At 37.4% G+C, this 18,712-nt stretch overlaps 3 protein-coding genes across 3 annotated transcripts in view; 2 read left to right on the forward strand and 1 right to left on the reverse strand.

The window, feature by feature from the left end:
- Nucleotides 1-4,191: 4,191 nt before the first annotated feature.
- LOC141587099 (26S proteasome non-ATPase regulatory subunit 13 homolog B) lies at nucleotides 4,192-10,460 on the forward strand. The gene is made up of 6 exons (XM_074408525.1): nucleotides 4,192-4,565; nucleotides 6,263-6,709; nucleotides 7,584-7,664; nucleotides 8,991-9,187; nucleotides 9,304-9,403; nucleotides 9,984-10,460. Exons 1-6 carry the CDS (start codon nucleotides 4,416-4,418, stop codon nucleotides 10,167-10,169), a joined length of 1,161 nt encoding a protein of 386 aa, XP_074264626.1. The 5' UTR covers nucleotides 4,192-4,415; the 3' UTR covers nucleotides 10,170-10,460.
- A 4,217-nt stretch (nucleotides 10,461-14,677) lies between these two features.
- LOC141588479 (putative aquaporin NIP5-1) lies at nucleotides 14,678-16,269 on the forward strand. The gene is made up of 4 exons (XM_074409920.1): nucleotides 14,678-14,797; nucleotides 15,192-15,611; nucleotides 15,715-15,776; nucleotides 15,956-16,269. The coding sequence occupies exons 1-4, from the start codon at nucleotides 14,678-14,680 to the stop codon at nucleotides 16,140-16,142; spliced, it is 789 nt and encodes a 262-aa protein (XP_074266021.1). The 3' UTR covers nucleotides 16,143-16,269.
- A 621-nt stretch (nucleotides 16,270-16,890) lies between these two features.
- LOC141587100 (uncharacterized) overlaps nucleotides 16,891-18,712 on the reverse strand; it is a 9,571-nt gene continuing 7,749 nt past the window's right edge. Inside the window, exons 9-10 of the mRNA XM_074408526.1 lie at nucleotides 17,408-17,512; nucleotides 16,891-17,307 (exon numbers count right to left, since the gene is read on the reverse strand). Of these exons, the coding sequence (XP_074264627.1) occupies nucleotides 17,167-17,307; nucleotides 17,408-17,512 (246 nt within the window). The 3' untranslated portion in view covers nucleotides 16,891-17,166. The remainder of the gene's footprint in view (nucleotides 17,308-17,407; nucleotides 17,513-18,712) is intronic.

The following is an 18,712-nucleotide window of genomic DNA, read 5'->3' on the forward strand; positions in this document are numbered from 1 at the left end:
CATTTTAACCATCATAATTATCTTATTAATGATGTAATTAGTGACTAAACATGTTATAATGTAATTACTCTAATTACGTGAGACTAATTGCAACATTAACCACAAAACAAGTAACAACCACAATATTGAAACCGAGTAGGATTAACCTACCTGTTAGAATACTCCATAAGCAATCCAACATAAGCAAGAGCCGTCTCATAAGACCTCTCACCCTACAATATCACATAATAACTATCACAATACACTCTAAACTATAATGCAACATAAAACCCGTTATTATTACTCCCCAATTACTCCTATTATACTTATTAATTACTAACTAGTTAACCCAAATAGAATCTCCCAAAAATTGGGGTTCATACTAGCGAGAAAAGATGGGTGTTACTTGCAAAGTGGAATGGTGGAAGAGCAATGGTGGGAGATCTCCTAAAGCAAGCTTGAATCCTCATGGAGAAGGTGTTTATGGAGGTTTTAGAGAGAAGGGAGAGGATTTGGAGTGAGAAAGGATAAGATAGAAATGAATTAAGATAAGGTCCGAAATCGCGATTTACGAGTATTGTTCAGTGCCACTCGGTCGAGTGGTGAGTTAATTCGGTCGAGTGACCCATACTCGATCGAGTACTGAGCTCACTCGATCGAGTGACATCCACTCGGTCGAGTGTTCATTACACTCGGTCGAGTACAACGCAGTTCTCAACAATGACCAATTTTCGTAAAATAGTAATATCTCACTCGTTTCTTGGTCATTTTGGGCGTGTGATCTACCGTTGGAATTGTAAGAGAACAAGCTAACACTTACAATTGGAATCATATCAATATCATGTATATATCTCAAGTTATGACAGTTTTAAGACGACCCTTCTATAGACGGGCATTATAACAACTCCACTAAGTCTAGTATAGTTTATACTCGGTCCATGTGGTCTACTCAGTCGAGTAGCTTCCCCACCCGGTCAAGTGACTTTCACTCGACTGAGTACTAAGTCGAGTGAACTCAAAAGTTTGGGTTATTACATCAGGATTGACTAGTTAGATGTGATTATGGGTTTATGATGTGTGTAAGTGTTTGTGTGAGATTCGGACCTCATGAGTAGTGGTATGGTGTGATAGTCATAAAGTTGTTACCTGAGTGTTCTGTGTCATATGTCGTGTATGGTAACTTAATAGTTCAGAAAGGGTAATGGTGGTTGGATGAGTCATGAGATGATTGTTGTGGTGGGACTCTTGTTTTGATAATGTGGTTGTTGTGTTCCGGGTTGCGATACGGGATACTTATGAGACGAACTTTCGAAAGTGTATATCAATTATATAGTTATTATTTTGTTTACTGTTGTTCCCTGTGAGTTTCGGTCTGGGCATATAGATTGTTTTTTTTTTGTTTATTGATGTTTCTAACCAGTTCGGCTTAGGAGTGAGGGTAGAGTATGATATGGAAGAGAGTTGCATATGTGGTTGTTGTTGTCATGGTATAATGATATTTTGTTGATGGGACACAGTTGTGAGAGGTTGTTAGAGTACTTTTGATCTTGTTTTAGATGAGACATTGGATGACATAGTTATGGCAAGTGATTTGTGGAACATGGGTGTGCTGAGCTAGAAGCGGCAAGTGGTTCGTAATCTTTATTGGGACAGCAAGTATAGGGTGTTGGGAATTAGTATCATGTTAAGTTATGGATGAGTTTTGCGGCAATAAAAAGGAGAACTTGAGGAGCTAATGTGAGTGTGTGAAACAATTGTGAATCGTGAGTTATGATTTTAGAGATAGGTGCATTATAGAGAAGTATGTCATTTTGCGGTAATGTGGAAGAGTTGGAGTATTGGTTATGCTAAGGATTTTGTGGTATAGGTTAGGTGGTGTGCCGAATGATTTGAGGTATGAGAACTGTTAGAGAAAGAGAGCGCTGGATATAGGAATGGTTGTACGTGTTGAGGTTATAGTCGGTTATCGTTGACATGCGGTGGTGATGAGGATAATAAGAAGAAATAGCTAAGGATCTTGTATTAGTGTGTTACGAGCACGTAACATTTATCTTAAAAGGAGTAGGATGCGATAAAGAGAGTTCGATGGTTGTACATGTTGTAGTATATTTGGAAGTTTGAGTCTTGGTCTAGAATAAAGGATAGATTTGTGTTTTGGTTGATATTATTAAAGGTCATGGCAGTGCTTGTAGTAGTATAATGTATATGAGTGTGAGTAAACTTGGAGGACGAAGTTCATTTTTAGGGTGTTGCTAGTGGGTAATATGTTAGTGAGACGGAGTTAGCGGCATTTGTGGTTGGTATTCGGTAGTGTTATGGAGTTAGAGTCGAGAGGCTATAATATAGTTAATACGATATCATGAGCCGCGTTGTGGAACTAGGCATGGTTGGTGGAGTTAGTGAGCCGATATCGAGGTAAGAGAGTTGAGTGTATGTGTACGTGTTTTACAAGTTAGGGCTGAACTTCGGGGATGAAATTCGTTTTAAGGAGGGAAGACTGTAATACCTCAGGTATTCTGATCTTTGAGTACTCTATCGAGTTGGGGGTACTCTGTCGAGTAAGTTGTATTCAGATTCTGGAGTACATTCTGCTCAAGGTGTACTCGATCGAGTAGTGGCAACTCGATCGAATAGGCGGTACTCGATCGAGTATGTTAATTACTCGATCGAGTGGTAGTGTTTTTACGGGTTTTTGTTACGGTTTGATGGTAAAAATGGAAGAGGTATTTAAAGGCTAAGCCGTCAGTTACTTTCATTTTACTCTTTATTCTCAAAAGGTTTTCATAAAAGTTTCAACGACGTTCAATCCTCTCCATTCTTTACCATCAAATCAAGGCTAGGCTTCTTAGTTTTCGAAGATCTTTACATCATTGCATTCACCGGTAATTGGGTAGATTTATATGTTGTCCTTTTGTTGGTTTACTAAGTTTTGTCAAACCCTAATTTGGGTGATTTGGGGGTTTGGGTAGAAATCGCTTTATGATGTGTAGTTGTTGATTATTGTTGTAGGCGACGATGGGGTATTCTTGTACATTGTATGATTGGTTGCAGTTATGGCGGATTGCGAAAAGGTAGGGTTTTCTACTCGGTTATTGTATAATTGATTTAAGTTAATGTGATGGATGAATTACATGGTTATCATTGTGGTCATAATTGTATTTCCTGGTAATAAGCATGATTGTCAGTATTGTGGTTTTGGCTGCTTATTGTTTCTTATTTTAATTATTGTAGTCAGGTGAGTGGTGATTAAATGGAGATTGGGGAATGTGTTTTTGTATTTGGATGCTTATTGTTTCTTATTTTAATTATTCAGTAACTGACCCCGGTTAAATGTTTTGAAAACTGTGGTGATCCATTCGGAGATGGTGAGAAGTTGTTTAGCAGATAACCATATGGATAGCTCGCGGGATCTGACTGGGATGGAGTCATCACTAGTCTTGAGTTTAGTCTTCCGCTGTAGTCTTATGATAGTTTCTTTTCTAGCTGGTTTGGTTTGAGACAGTTTGTATCGTACGTTTGGTTTTGATTTTTAGGTTGTACGCACTTTAAACAGTTGAACTTTAAAGTATGTTTCTTTATGGGCACTTTTGATATACTGTACCTCGGGCAACCGAGATAGTAGCATCTTCATATGTTAAGGTGGTCTTGGTAAGACACCTTGGTGTATGAGGGTATTACATTCTAGGCTTATAAATACTAAGGGAAATGAGTATTTATCTTTAGTTTCTATGTCAACTTTATTTTAATTTGTGTTTTTTTTTACCAATGTATAAAGTTGATTCGAAAAATGTCAAAGCACTCCATGATGGTTTGGTGGTGACTCCATTAGTCACAATTTGCTCGAGATCTTCTTCAAGACGAAACCGACCGAGTTAAAATGATCTAGTCGCATCTCCATGGTGATCGACGCTTGCGGATGCGCGCGGTGACATATCCATAATATCGAGACATTTTCAACAATGTATATTTATATTAAAACCTATTTGTATATTTTACTAAATTTATAAATCTTATTTTCATATACAGACTACTAAATTTAATGGAATACGGTATCATATACGAGTATTAGTTTCATATATCTGTATTCGTTTTGGTGCTATCTCGACTATCGAGTATGAGCCCTTAACCTAAAGATTCTTTTCTTTGGAAAGAAGCCATCCATGAATATGTGAATGTGATTGATGTAAACAAATTGAACTAGAAATAAAAGGTAGAAGTCTAGAATTTGTATTGTATAAAAACTCATGTGAGAGTCCACTAAAACAAAATCTTTTTCCCCAACTTTGTTTCCATTAAAATAAGGAAATAAACAGACAAGTAGACCACAAATATCAAAACCTAACCCCCCAAATTTAAATACCCAGAATCTAGTAAATTCACAGTTGAAGAGGAGAGAGAAAGAGAAAGAGTGCAAAGGAAGAAGACGAAGAAGAAAGATGTCGGCCATGGAATACTTGGAGACACAGAAAAACTCACATCCTGAACTTGCTGAATGGTACAATGCTCTTTCAGATCTGTATCAGAAAAAGCTATGGCATCAGCTTACACTCAAGCTCGATAGCTTCCTTTCTCTCTCCGTTTTCCAGGTTTCTCTCTTTTCTTTTACCCTTTTATTCAATTCAATTGCAAATTTCATGTATCCATCCTCTTAGGGTTTCTTCAGTTTTTGTTTGTTGTATTGTACTCAACTGGGACTTTTACTATTTTTGCAATTGGGATCATTTGGGATTAGAATTGGAATTGGAATTGGAATTGAGTTGTTTCGGATGTCGGGTTCTCTAGTCGTACACTGGTAATCCGACTGTGCGCGATGTCTGGATCTTTTTAATAAGGATGCTAGGATGGTCCAACTAGATTGATTTTAAGATTTGCGTTGGGATTTGAAATATTCACATCTTCATTGTAATTTACCCAACTAACGCGTTACAATAAGATTGCTTCCTAGATGGGTTTAACTTTTAAACCTCTCTAGAGATGTTTCAATTGAGATTCAAGTCTGCTGGATTATTTTCCGGCCTAGGAATCCTAGTCTACTACAAATGCTGCCTGAGCAAATGTACAATTATGCTCTAGACTTGAAGCACCAACTATCCCACCATCTTAATTCTTCGTTTTACCTAGGGGAAATAAATGATGACCATCGTAGGCTAATGCCAGCTCGATAACAAATTAATCATAATGTGCACGCTCTATGTTCAGTGATAATGTTTCAAACAATTCTTTAAATCTAAATAATGATTTTAAAAAGTCATCATTCGTAGGTTGAATCTTCTTTATTGCCCTAAGGCAAGGCACATATTTGCTAGCGTACAAAAGAAAGGATTCAGACGCTTTTGAGACATTCCTGCTTTCCGGCTTTACTGTTATTCTTTCTTAAACTACCATCATATCTTGGGTAGTTGGCCACCTCATTTTAAGTGACAAAACACCCTCACCCACCCACACCCACACACACACACACACACACACACACACACACACACACACACACACACACACACACACACACACACACACACAAAAAGTGTCTATACTCAGTAACAATTTTGAACATGAACAGTGGGGGCACGTGATTGTTTGTTTCTATTAACATTGGCGGACTTTATCTTTAGCTATAAACACGCAAATTCTTGCTGTTCTTTTTATGGGTTTGAATGTTTGAATCCCTCTATTACTATGGCGCCTTCTTGGGATTAAACTGACCAATAGCCACGACACTTTCTCCCTATTACTTTGGTGCTTTGGTAATCACATAGCTATTCTCTTTCCCATGTTTAGTGCTGTAGTCCATAGTTAATGCTTTTTGAGTTTGTCAGAGTATTACCAAGTATGTGTATGCAAAAGGTAATGCTCAAAAAGTAAATTTCTGGGCTGAGTTAAGATTTGTAGAGCAACTTAGAAGTTAATCTTTAAATACTCCATTTCATGACATGACAACTGTCATCCTTGACGTTGTATGTCGAGTATTATGTTTCTTTACTTAGTGTCTACCTTTTTTTAGCAGAACTGTGTCTACTCTGTGTCCTTTTTTCTAAATGCGTGATACTATATCATAGTAGAAAGTCCTAGATCAGAAGTAGTTCTGTTGGTGATGTCAAAGTCTCTAAATTACTCCGTAGAAATTAGACTATGAGCAATAGAGGGTACTAGAGTTTACTTAAGTGTTTGTAGAATGTCTTCCGCGTCCTCAATGCTATGTCAATTGTTATTTTACCTCTTTGTACTCAGTCCTGCACCTGTCCTGCTGGCTTTTGTAAAATATTGCTTTGCTACTTTATTGCAGTCTGGAGATTCCCTCATACAGCTATATCACAACTTCATTACTGACTTTGAGACAAAGATAAACCCTCTTAAGCTTGCACATTTTGTGGTCATAGTATCCCGACAATATGGGGAGAAAGAGGCAGCTGTTGGTTATCTTGAAGGGATAATCGAAAAGCTTCGTGCTACAAAAGAGACTCGCATTGAAGAGCCAATCCTTTACATAAAAATGCAAATATCTTTATTTAAGCTTGAGCAAGGGGAACACAAAGAATGCAAGAAACTTTTGGAAGATGGAAAAACCACACTCGATAGCATGACTGATATTGATCCATCAGTTTATGCTACCTTTTTTTGGGTTTCTTCTCAGTATCATAAGGCACGCCAAGAATTTGCTGAATTCTACAAGAATGCTCTTCTTTATCTTGCTTACACTTCAGTGGAATCTCTTTCTGACTCATTCAAGCTGGTAGGTTTACTTGTTAAATGGCTTATGTGTTTTTAGAATTCTTCTGATAGACTGCTTTGATTTTCTTCTGGTAATTGGGGGTGGGGTTATTTGGTACTCTGAATTATACTGGCATGTCGGATTCTTGTCATTTGTAATTTTTTTTGGAGTGATCAAGTATTGTTGTCTCTCTGCTAGTTGCAAGCCATAAGCCCATAACAAGTAGCACATTGATTTCCTTGCTCGTTAGTACAACTTTAAGCATGTAATGAAAGTAATTTCGAAGTGAATTTTGGTTTCCAGGGGTTTCATGAGAGAATTTTGACCCATTAGCATGCAGAGGAGTGGGTTGGTATGGATGGTTCCGTAGACGATCTTTTCTGTGAAGAGTAGCTATAATCCCTTAACTTGGTTTAAGCTACTCAACTCCCTTTAGCTAGGGTTGTGAGTGTCTATATTATGGGTAGGGGCGTGTTGGAGATTTCAATTATGCTTCATGTAATTTGTCAAAAGTATTGATTGTGCAGCTTACATAGACCGTCAATTATGTGTCTTTGGTTCTTACATCTTAATATAAATAAAAAGAGTAAGAGACCATAGATTGTAGATTGGTGCCCTATGTTAATCGTCTTAATATAAGAAAGAAGCTGTAGATTGTAGATTGGTGCCTTATGATAATATGGGTGGTCAGTCCTGTATCTGGGAAACATTGTTTTAGTCGACTATAATTTTTTGTTGATATGTTGTTATAGAAGTCCTCTTATGTCTCATGATAATGCTTATTCCATCTTCTTTTATGGTCTGTTTTGTTCTTTGTCTCATGATAATGCTTATGGTAGTCTGTCCTTTTCTTTCTCTTCACTTTGGTAATGACCTTTGTTTATAACCCTTTTAGGATCTGGCTTTTGATTTATCATTATCTGCTCTACTGGGAGAAAACATCTACAACTTTGGGGAACTACTTGCCCATCCGATTGTAAGCATCTTTATTTTGATTTGTCCCAAACTCTATTGTCTATCTCTGCTTATTTGGCTAACCTTTACAAGCTTCTACCTAATACATGGCGTTACTCCCTCTCTTCAAATCGAAATGCCCCGTTCCCACTATTTTTATGAGAGAGACTTTGAATGGGGCACATATGGGACTTTGAATGGGGCGTTTTGATTTGAAGGGAGGGAGTGCCTTTCCATAAACAACTGGATTACTCTAAATAAGTTGATACATTATTTGTTGTGCCATTATCTGTTCTGTAGTTGAATGTAGAATAGGGCGTGTGCCACTCGCCTAAGTACGTCTAGATCGAGTCAGGCGTTTCCAACATTATCACACGGAATGTATATGGCTTGATAATTCGCTGCTAAAACAATATTGTGCGGAATAACTAGCAATGTATTATTGATATAAGGATAATATACAATATTAAGGTTACAAGATATAAGATATGGAATCGATAGTTTCTCTTGTTATAGTTCCAATTGATGTATTCCCAGTGGAACTTTTCATTAACTTCTAGGAGTGCTTATATTACTGCATTTAAAGTCATTTTAAGTTGTGATATTTCATTATTTGTTAAATTTGATATTCTTTTCTTACTTTTGGACTTTGGTATGAATTTTTTTAGTTAGCATCCTTCTAAAGTAGCATCCTTCTAAAGTAGTGAACAGTGGGGACGATGTTGATATGACAATTAGTTGGGTCAGGTGATCTTTACATCTGTTAGGTGGCATTGGATTCTTTACTGTGTCATTGACTATCTTACTCGGACTCTTCAAATTACTTCATGTATCAGTGTCCGAGCCCTAGCACTTTGACATGCGTAGTCACTTAGATACTTTATTTTATGTAAAAATAAGAGAATTTTCCATGAAGCAGTTGAGTCCAGCCTTGGAGTCTTGGACATGCATCCATGTTGGATACTTTCAATTGAGTCTGAATAACATAGGACTCATTGGTTAAGTTCTTTCTGTCAACATTCTAGGCATGACTTGTTTGTACGTCCTAACTTGCCATGCTACAGATTGTCTATGTAACAGAGATGTTTATAGTTCTGACTGCTCGTAATATGATGATATGTGGCCGCTGATTGTATAGTCTTTCTATTATCATGTAGATTAATTATGCTATGAATTCTATATTGATTTAACGTGAGGCGATCTATCTTCATTATGTATCTCATCTATTATCTTCCCTTTTTTTGACTTTATTAATTTTCGTGTCATATCTCCAATTCACGAATCATAACACAGCTGCTTGATTCTATTTTGTACATCTCGGCTGATGGGCTACTTTGTGTTTCCTCAGTTAAGGTCTCTTCTTGGGACAAAGGTCGAGTGGCTTTACTATATCCTTCAAGCGTTTAACAATGGTGATTTGGTTCGGTATCAAGAGTTATGCAATGTCCACAAGGATGCTCTGAATGCACAACCAGCACTTGTTGCTAACGAGAGGAAGCTTTTGGAGAAGATAAATATTCTATGCTTGATGGAGATCATCTTTAGGTAGCAAATGATAATATTAAGTTTACATACATAAGTATTTCCGTTTGTGTTTGAGAGTTTTGCAGTTTAGCCTAAAAAATGCCCTTGAATACTGATCTATTTTTGTTGTTTTGCAGCCGTCCTGCTGAAGACCGCACAATTCCATTGAACGTGATAGCTGAGCGCACTAAGCTATCTACTGAAGATGTGGAATACCTTCTCATGAAGAGTCTCTCTGTAAGTTTATGTTTCCTCTGTGTTGTGATTTTACTTGATGGCGGTTGTGTTTGCTTCTCAACTCTAGGTCACTTCGACTTTTCACTTCTTGGGCCATACTCATGAATATGGCCATATGGCCATATGGGTATTGAATACGCACCAAACTCATCCCAATATGATACTTCTCTCATAAAGAGAGGTCAAGGGGATTTCCGTGACAAAAGTGGTGGAGACTAATGGGGATTTTACTTGGGCCATAAAGCATATAGTACGATTTTTTTTTAACTTCGAGTATAAGACTTATTTCTCAACCATCTCTTTCGGGAGCTGTGTCCTAATACTAGTATTGTCATTTAATGATTGAGCCTTCATGTCTGCCAATCATATCATAGTCATTAAGCTATTAGACAGACCCATTTACCCATTATCAATCAATCTCAATTTATTTGTTAAGGTTTGGATAAATAGAACAATTGTGAGACTGTCATTTTCAAGTCAAATTGTGTTATTTGTTTGTTCGATTATTCTTCCATTTTCTCTCTGTTAGTGTGTAAGTACCACAATGTGCGTATGAATACTAAATGATTTCTACGTTCAGGTTCACTTGATCGAGGGAATCATTGATCAAGTAGAGGGGACGGTTCATGTGTCGTGGGTGCAACCAAGAGTATTGGGAGTCTCTCAAATCAAGTCCCTCCGTGATCGATTGGACAGTTGGGTTGGTAAAGTGCATACGGCATTGTTGTCAGTTGAAGCGGAGACACCCGACCTAATCGCATCCTGAGTCTATAGTTCTTAGATGTGTCGTATGTTGCTTTTGTACTCGATTTGTTCCTTATCTTTAGCTTCCCCCCCAACTTTTATTGAACAAATTTTCTGCTAGTAAATCATCTTCTTACTAGTTTCCGGCTGCTTTTGCTTGCTTTGCCATTTATAGATTTACAAGTGCCAATGAGTACTCTTAAAAATTTTGAAGTTTATGAATTTCAATCTGTATTTCTATGAATTTACAGTCACTGCTTTTCATGTTAATTTTCCCCGAAAAATTATGGAAATCATCCTTTTCCCTGGCTAACGTGTGGATTTGTGTGCTGGTGATTAAACTTGTCGAGGTCAAAGTCAAAGTCTATCTTGTTAAATACTCCCTGTCTCAATTATTTGTTTTTTTTTTAATTAAAATACTCCTCATAAAGAATAGAAAGCAAACAAATGTTTTGTCCTTCGTCTCAATCATTTGTTTGTTTTTTTATTAAAATATTCATAAAAAATAGAAAGACAAACAAATGATTGAGACCGAGAAATTCATAAAACTCCGCAACTTACTTAAAATTATGAATCAGCCTTTTCCTACGATCTCGTCTCTGTTTTGAATTTTGATGTCTTTCCCCTGATCTCTTCATTTATCGAAACACCACCATTACCCACCACCTGCCACCATTATCTACACCGACACCACCACAAGTAGCGGCGCTGACGATCTTCCTCACGGTACCCCACGGCGAACCTAATCACCGCGCCTCACGCCCTCAACAAACGCCACAATCCCGACCCCAAACACCTTATTCATTCTAAAAAAATCCACCACAACCCTTCGAAAACCCCTCCCCCACCGCTTAAAACACCAGATATGGTGTGGCCGGCGTCGGGCGGTTGCAGTGGTGTGGCCGAGGAAGGTGTTGGTGGTGGTTGGTGGGGTGGGAGAGTTACTGAAGGTGTTGGTGTGGTGTTTAGTGATTGAGGATATGGGGTAGCATGGACAGGCGGCGTCGTTGGTGGTTGTGTCGGCGTCCCTGGTGGTGGTTGTGTTGGTGTGGTGGGTGTAGGGTGTAGATGGTAGTGGTTGACGGTGTGAGAGGGTGTGGTGAAAATATGGGGTTATGGGCTTACCCAAGGGGAGGAGGGATAAGGATGAGAATGGTTTTGGGGGTAAGGGGGTATAGGTTACCCTTTCTTTGTGTCAAACAAACAACAAAAAGAATTAACCATTTTTATTTTATTTTCCTTTCCTTATTCCCCCCAACCAAACGCCCCCTCAATATGCACAGAACAGTAACAACTCAACCTCGTCTGATTGAAATACATTACCAAATTACATTTAGCACAATATCCATACTGGTGCAAGAACCTATTATCATCACTCTTTAGTCTTCACCCAACATAAAGTTTATCGGTGGATAGAACTTCTTCGCCAAGTAGAATAAGTGAATAACAAATGGACAACCACGGCAAACCGTTGAAAATTTATCAGTAATCAACTCTCGCAAACATTCCTAAATTATGCGGTTTTTCTCATTCACTCTATGTTCCAGACACTAGTAGAGTCGGGATTTAAACTCGGTTTAGCGAGGGTGAACCAGGGACGGATGCAAGTATTTTGGTTTGAGGTGGCACAAATTTTTTTTGTCGTAATTCTAATATTATTTTTCACTTTCTTACGTATTTGTACTCTTTTATCGATATACATACATGATTAAAAATCGAAAGACTACATATATTTCTATAGAATATTGGAAATAAAAATACATCTTTCATAAATAAAAATAAGCAATGAAAAAAAGTGCAAATCATAAATAAAAATAGAAATAAAAGTACATCTTACATAAATTTTCTCATATTTTAAAGCTAATAAAGATCAAAAAGTAAAATAAAAAGCAAAATAAAGCTGACTGTGGGAATCGAACCTGGGATTGCATGTTATAAGTCTCCTACACTTACCATTACACTAGTAATACTTCCTTCATTCAACTCCACTTTACAAGTATTCCTTTTTCGTCCATTCAACTCCACTTTACATGTTTCCTTATTTAGCTAAGAAAATGACCATTCTATCATTATTGAAAATCTATATTTACAAAAAATGTCATCCATACCTCACACTAATCTACCATAAAACTCCACCTTTATATTTTTTTTTAACCTCTCCATTCTCTTTCTCTATGTACTTTTAATAGTTATTTTTAATCCGCTCCTTAATATCTGTGCAAAAAGTAAACTTGTAACATGGAGTTGAATGGAGGGAGGATTACATTGCATACAAGGGGAACTAACTGGTACATATAGCTGAAATTTTTGGGTCATGTGAGGGCACTTGCCTCACTTTCCCTCCCCCAAATCTACCCATGGGGCGAACAGGTTAGAGTATAAGGAAAGCTAAAATAAGTGTGAAAATTATAAGTAAAAACATTGAACATTTCATTCTCTAAGGGAGGTTACTTTTTTTTTTTTTTTTTTTAGTGATGAGGGAACCCATAGCTGCTACTTTTGGTACGTATTGGGTAAACCCTCGGGTGTACTTGATAGCTTGCAAACGACGTATTCTAGGTAAGCCATTCGAAAGTGACAAACTCGAAGTCTAAAAGGCATAGCCTCAGTTAGGGGTGTTAACGAGCCGAGCCGATCCCGAGCTTCGGTTTGTGCTCATAAAGTAAAACTCGAACTCGAGCCGATTTCGAGCTTACCCGAGTTTGAAAAAATTGTGCTCGTTATCAAGCTTGCGAGCTTTAATGCGAGCTCAAGCCAAACTCGAGCTCAACTCGAGCCTATATATAATTGTTAAATTTTCGTTTTTTCTCTCTCGATATTTTCAATAATAAGACTCGAAGGTTTCATATACAAATATTAGAAACCAATGAGACATTTTTTATATGTGTGATACAAATATATAATCATGACAAAATATTTTTATAAAATATGAGTTATGTCTTATCTAATTACACAAGTTCGAGACGCTCACGAGCTTTTCGAGTCTAGCCAACGTTAGTTCGGCTTGACTCGTTAAGCTCTCGAGCCGAGCCCGAGCTCAAGCCGAGCTCACACGAGCCGAGCTTTGACCGAGCCAAGCTCAAGTTGCTCGCGAGCTGTCTCGTCTCACTAACACCCGTAGCCTCAGGCATAAATACTCCATAAGAGTGGTTTTAAGGAGAATCAAACTTGTGACCTTAAGTATATATCGAATAGCGAACCACGTATACACAACCAGTTATCCTTTTTACACGCATTTAAACCAATTAAAACCGTCTATTCAGACACTCCAATTCTACGTTGGGCTGGACAAAACAATTGTTAATTTCATCAGTTAACATATTACTATACTATTTATCAAAGTCTATTTATGTCAAAGGTCGCCTTTTCGTCTGCTTATGATAACAATGATAGAAAATCATACTATGTTATAATCCATTTGAAAGTATCCAGTTATAGAAACGTTTCGAGATAACGAAACATGGTCAGTATTAAAAGGTGCATCAAGCGTCGAAACGTTTTTAAAACTAACGGCAAACTACTTGGAGAATGAAACTTGCAAATTATTCTTCGAACATTATGAAGAGAATATACGTTTCGATATGCCAACCCATAAAACTTGACTGATCCAGTCTTGATACTAACATACGTTTCATTAACAAAACGTGTTTCAGATAAAATTCTCTTTAAACAGCCGTTTTCACGTATCAAAAGCCTGAGAGTTGAGTCGTTCATACTACCAATAATAATATCCAGCTAATCTATGAAATGTATATGAAATTCAGTAATTAGAAAAGTATTATAGATGTAAATAAATTACTTCCTTTGTGCCGGTTATTTGTTGTTCTTTTTCATTTTTGGGTGTCTAGTGAATTATTGTCCTTTTTTATTTTAAGAATAAACTTGATGAAAAATTTGATCATTTACACTCAATTTGTTTCACTTGTCATTTAGTAATTGACCCCCTCCTATTTCCTTAATCTTTATGTCAAAACCAAAGGAGAACAATTAATCGAGACGGAGGGAGTAGTTTGTTATTTGTAAAAGGGTTTAATATAAATAATGTGTAAGCGAATCCAACTATCATGCATGAATTCATAATCAACACTAATCGAATCATATGTAACAAAAAAGAGGCTTTTATTACTCTGATATCATATGTACATAAATAAGTAGTCCTGTTACAAATTGATGACATGAAAAATGTATCTCAAATTTGAATATCATCCAAATTTGTACTAATTTTCATTTCAGTAGTTGACTATTTATTCAAGTTGACATGGAAACAAATAAAAGAATGAAAGCTTGACATCCAAACATGTTTTGATCAATCAATATAGAATCACAAAATGTTGTTGATGATGTCTCATATGTGAGCAAGTCAACTTATATACATACATGGACGCAACCATGTATAGTATAAATACCGATTGTATAATAACTGCAAATTCGTAGAGAAATGAAATAGTCGAATTTAAAAGAAGCTAAATAATAATTAAGGTGAATATATTTTACAAGAAATTGTGGTGTAGTGTGTCAAGTTCAATATTAATGGCGGTTGAAAATGTAGAGATGTCACCCTTTACTGATGCTGCTGCTTCAACTCCTAAACCAGCAAAGTCTCAACCCTCCTCCTTCTCTAAGCTTTTTCCCATTATTCTTCTTAAAAAGGTGCACTTTTTTAGACCCTTTTTTGTTTTTTGTTTTCTCTCCTTATATAGTTATATTGCATTCCCTTTTTTTGTTTCAAGTAGAAAATTGAATCGCGACACTTAACATTGGTAAGAAGATACAATCTGTAAATATGGTTCGTTGCATAAAAGAAATTTTAAAACGCGAGAGCATTTGAGGCCTCTAATTAAGCTAATTGACACATACAATTGGTAAATATGTTGAATACAAATAACTTTACCTACTTGGTTATAAAGTGCAAATATTTTCAATTGATGGTCCTTGTACTTTAATTTACTCGATGCTAAATGATCTTTATATTAGGTTAGATATAAACTGGTTAGAAAGCTAAATGAAGCGGAATGATAATATAAAACGTATAAAAAAAATGCAGGCAGGGGCAGAGTATGTAGGAACATTCATAATGGTATTTGCAGCAGCAGCAGGGCCAATAGTAGACCAAAAGTACGATGGAGTCGAGACCCTAATCGGAAATGCAGCATGTTCAGGACTAGTAGTTATGATCATGGTGTTTTCAGTAGGTCACATTTCCAAAGCTCATTTTAACCCTGCTGTCACTATTGCCTTTGCTTCTCTCGGACATTTTCCCTGGTCACAAGTCCCCATTTACATCGTCGCTGAGATTACTGGCTCCATTTCTGCCGCTTTCCTACTTAAGGCCGCTTATCATCCTTTCATGTCTGGTGGTGTAAATGTACCTTCGGTTGGCAACGGCCAGGCCTTTCTCTTAGAGTTTGTAGCCACTTTTGTTCTCATGTTTGTCATTACTGCTGTGGCCACCGACTCTACTGCTGTAAGTAATACTCCCTCCATACATTCCTTTTTTTTTTGCTTTAGTTATCTGAGTTTTCAGGAATCAACCACCTCAGGTTACTCTTGATTTTTTTTGTACACAGGTCGGAGATTTAGCTGGTGTTGCGATTGGAGGGGCTGTTATGCTAGACATTCTCATTATAGGGTAAGTACCCCCACATTTTAGAACAAAGATAGTATCATGACTAGTGAAACGCTGAAACTGTGAATGATTCCAAACTACCAACTTAAAAACACACAAGAGTACAGTCTGTTTACATCAACTACCAACTTAAGATAGCCAACATCTGCTTGAAAATTTACCACTTTGGTGTGAATATGCAGGCCAGCCACAGGGGCTTCGATGAATCCAGCCAGGACACTGGGACCAGCCATAGCAGCAGGAAGATACAGAAGCATCTGGATATACATGCTGGCACCAGTACTCGGGGCAGTTACAGGAGCAGCAGTTTATGCCCTCATTAAACTTCCTGAAGACAAGGATGTCCAATCTTCAGGCACTGTTAGCTAGGAGTCTAGGACATGCGGACTTGCCACTTATATATCCTAACTTGTTCACATACACAGTATCCATTATTGCAAGGAAAATAATTTTGTTGGGAAAATATTAATTCAAGTTCCATGAAGGTTGTGTATTTTGCCACTTTGGCCCTTCACTCCTTCGGCTAACATACTTGTGTTACATGAAACCGACCAATCCAATACTTCCACAAACGAAGAGAAAAGGAAAGCATTGTAGAGGAGACTAGACTTGGCAAAATCAACTTCTTAGTTGTTTCCGATTGATAAGAAACTAAAAAAGGCCGACTTTAAATGATCCGGGAAATTGACCATTAAAACTACAGCACTCAAATGTGACCTTAAACCCAAACTGACAGTTAGATATGAACCCGTATGGCCGTATCAGTGTCCAGCGCATGCACCACAAGTTTCAAAGTGGCATAATATACAAATACTAGGTAACTAGAATGGTAAAAATATTTAAATTCAGGTCACCATAGTAAATTTTCAAACCAACCTAAGGGACCAAAATGAGATCTTTCATATAAAACTATAAACAACACTAACTTGATGCAATACCAAAGACGGAAAGAAAATCTTAAACTTGCGTAATCAGATATGTTGAGCAATTTCAGAAGACATGTACGCTATTATGGATCATAGACTCCTCGGGCACCAGATCATAAATTGCAAATGTACAAGTTAACACTTAACACATGGCATACCCGATCTGCACACACTGTAAGGATCGTACGGAAGCATTTTGAACTCATCTTCAAGGACTCAGTAAGTTTGTAAGATAAATCAACGCTAAAGCCTTTTGGACTTTATCTTCAAGGGCTCAGTACGTTTGTCTGATAATCAATAATACCCTTACGCCTACATTACAAGAGCTGTTAAGCTTCAGCTAGAACAGATGCACGCTAAGACGAGAAGTAGCCAAACCTGCATGAATCATCAAAACTCTGCACTTCTGCAAGCATGCTGCTCGATTGCTAAATTAGGTGAGAACATAATTTTATATGAAATTCAGTTCATTGTACTATGCATCCTTTGAAACCCTTTCTAAGAGTTGTTTCATCCAAATGACGCCCTATAAACACCAGTTTGCTTATTCTCTTTTCATCAGGACCCCATGTTTTGCCTGGACAGCCATCTAGCATTGTATGTACCCCCTGATAACAACCAGGAATGCAGGTTGAATATCTCATTTACAAAAATGATAAGGTGATGAAGACAGAGAGTAGATAAGAGGTAATAGCGTGCAGTAGAAACCTGTAGAACATAACGTGCATCAGAACCGCTGACTGATAAGATTCCCTTGTATCTGTACAGGTCTTCCCCTTTCTCCTCAATTAATCTTTCAAGCCAGTCATCAAGCTGTAACGAAGAGCCAAAAAAGGAAGGAAAAAAAAAAAGCAAGTTCTTAAAAGAAATAGTTGAAGTGATTCACAATTCACTCAGTAAATGATCCCTAAAAGAAAAATTGATTGGTTAAATTTTGGTATTCAAGAGCAAGTAGAATTTCGTAAATACACACACTAGTACAAAATTTTGAACCTCATGTTATCAGCATATCTTAAGCACTGAATTGACATCACGATTCTTATCAATGCCTTTCGTAGGCCACATGTGCATCAACTGCAACAACAATGGAGATATGAAGGTGCACAATACATCCATGTTAATCTTTGGCAAAACTAATATATTTGGTAGCTATGTGCAACAAAAATGAGATGCCTATTTCAAGGCATAATTATTTAACATGGCTTCCAAAAGAGTAGCAACACGAAATAGGCTCAGCTTTTCACGCCTCCAAAGAAGCAAGCAGCCTACATGATTTCTACACTAGTACAATCAGCCTATCGATTTGCTATGAATACACGGACTTAATCCTACACAATTCTTATCAATGTCTTTAGTAGACCTATCCTTCCTTATCCTCTCCTCTCACATCATCCCCTCCCATCATTATCTATCTCTTCATAGTCTCCACACCAACCTCCAAACATCAACCACTTCAAAACCACACCACCCCCACCCCATCTGACAATTGCAGACCCACACCACCACCACCACCACCACCACAACACAGGCAACCACCACAATCCAGTCACCATTAAGACATGCAATGACAAAGTCAACCACCATAAGCCACGGAACTACCACAACCCAACCGACCACTACGAGCCTTGCTGCAGTCACAAAACCATGCAACTGTCACGACTCATCCTTGACGTGCAACATGGTACATTTGAGGATTGAAGCAGATTGGTAGTCGGGTGGTGGAGGATGTGTGGATATGAAGCGGTTTGGAGGTCGTTTGGTGGAGGTGTAGATTTAAGGCGACGTTGATAGACGTTGATTAGGGTGGTGCGGAGGTTGTGGGATGGCCCAAAGGTTGAGTTTTCGGCCTGTAACTAATACTAATACTAATACTAATACTAATACTAAATTTATTATTATAAAACGCAACTTTTATTGAGATCAAAACAATTTTACAAGAAGATATCATTATGAGAAGATATTGTTAAAAACAAATTTAGCTTGAAACACAAGATAATAAAATACTTTCCTTTA

Source organism: Silene latifolia, chromosome 6, assembly GCF_048544455.1.
Source record: "Silene latifolia isolate original U9 population chromosome 6, ASM4854445v1, whole genome shotgun sequence".
Classification (NCBI taxonomy): Eukaryota; Viridiplantae; Streptophyta; class Magnoliopsida; order Caryophyllales; family Caryophyllaceae; genus Silene; species Silene latifolia.

Coding starts and splice junctions, on each gene's coding strand:
- LOC141587099 (XM_074408525.1), top strand. CDS start 4,416: ATGTCGGCCATGGAATACTTGGAGACACAGAAAAACTCACATCCTGAA. Junction 4,566..6,262: donor TTTCTCTCTCCGTTTTCCAG/GTTTCTCTCTTT, acceptor ACTTTATTGCAG/TCTGGAGATTCCCTCATACA. Junction 6,710..7,583: donor TTTCTGACTCATTCAAGCTG/GTAGGTTTACTT, acceptor TAACCCTTTTAG/GATCTGGCTTTTGATTTATC.
- LOC141588479 (XM_074409920.1), top strand. CDS start 14,678: ATGGCGGTTGAAAATGTAGAGATGTCACCCTTTACTGATGCTGCTGCT. Junction 14,798..15,191: donor CCATTATTCTTCTTAAAAAG/GTGCACTTTTTT, acceptor AAAAAAATGCAG/GCAGGGGCAGAGTATGTAGG. Junction 15,777..15,955: donor CTAGACATTCTCATTATAGG/GTAAGTACCCCC, acceptor GTGAATATGCAG/GCCAGCCACAGGGGCTTCGA.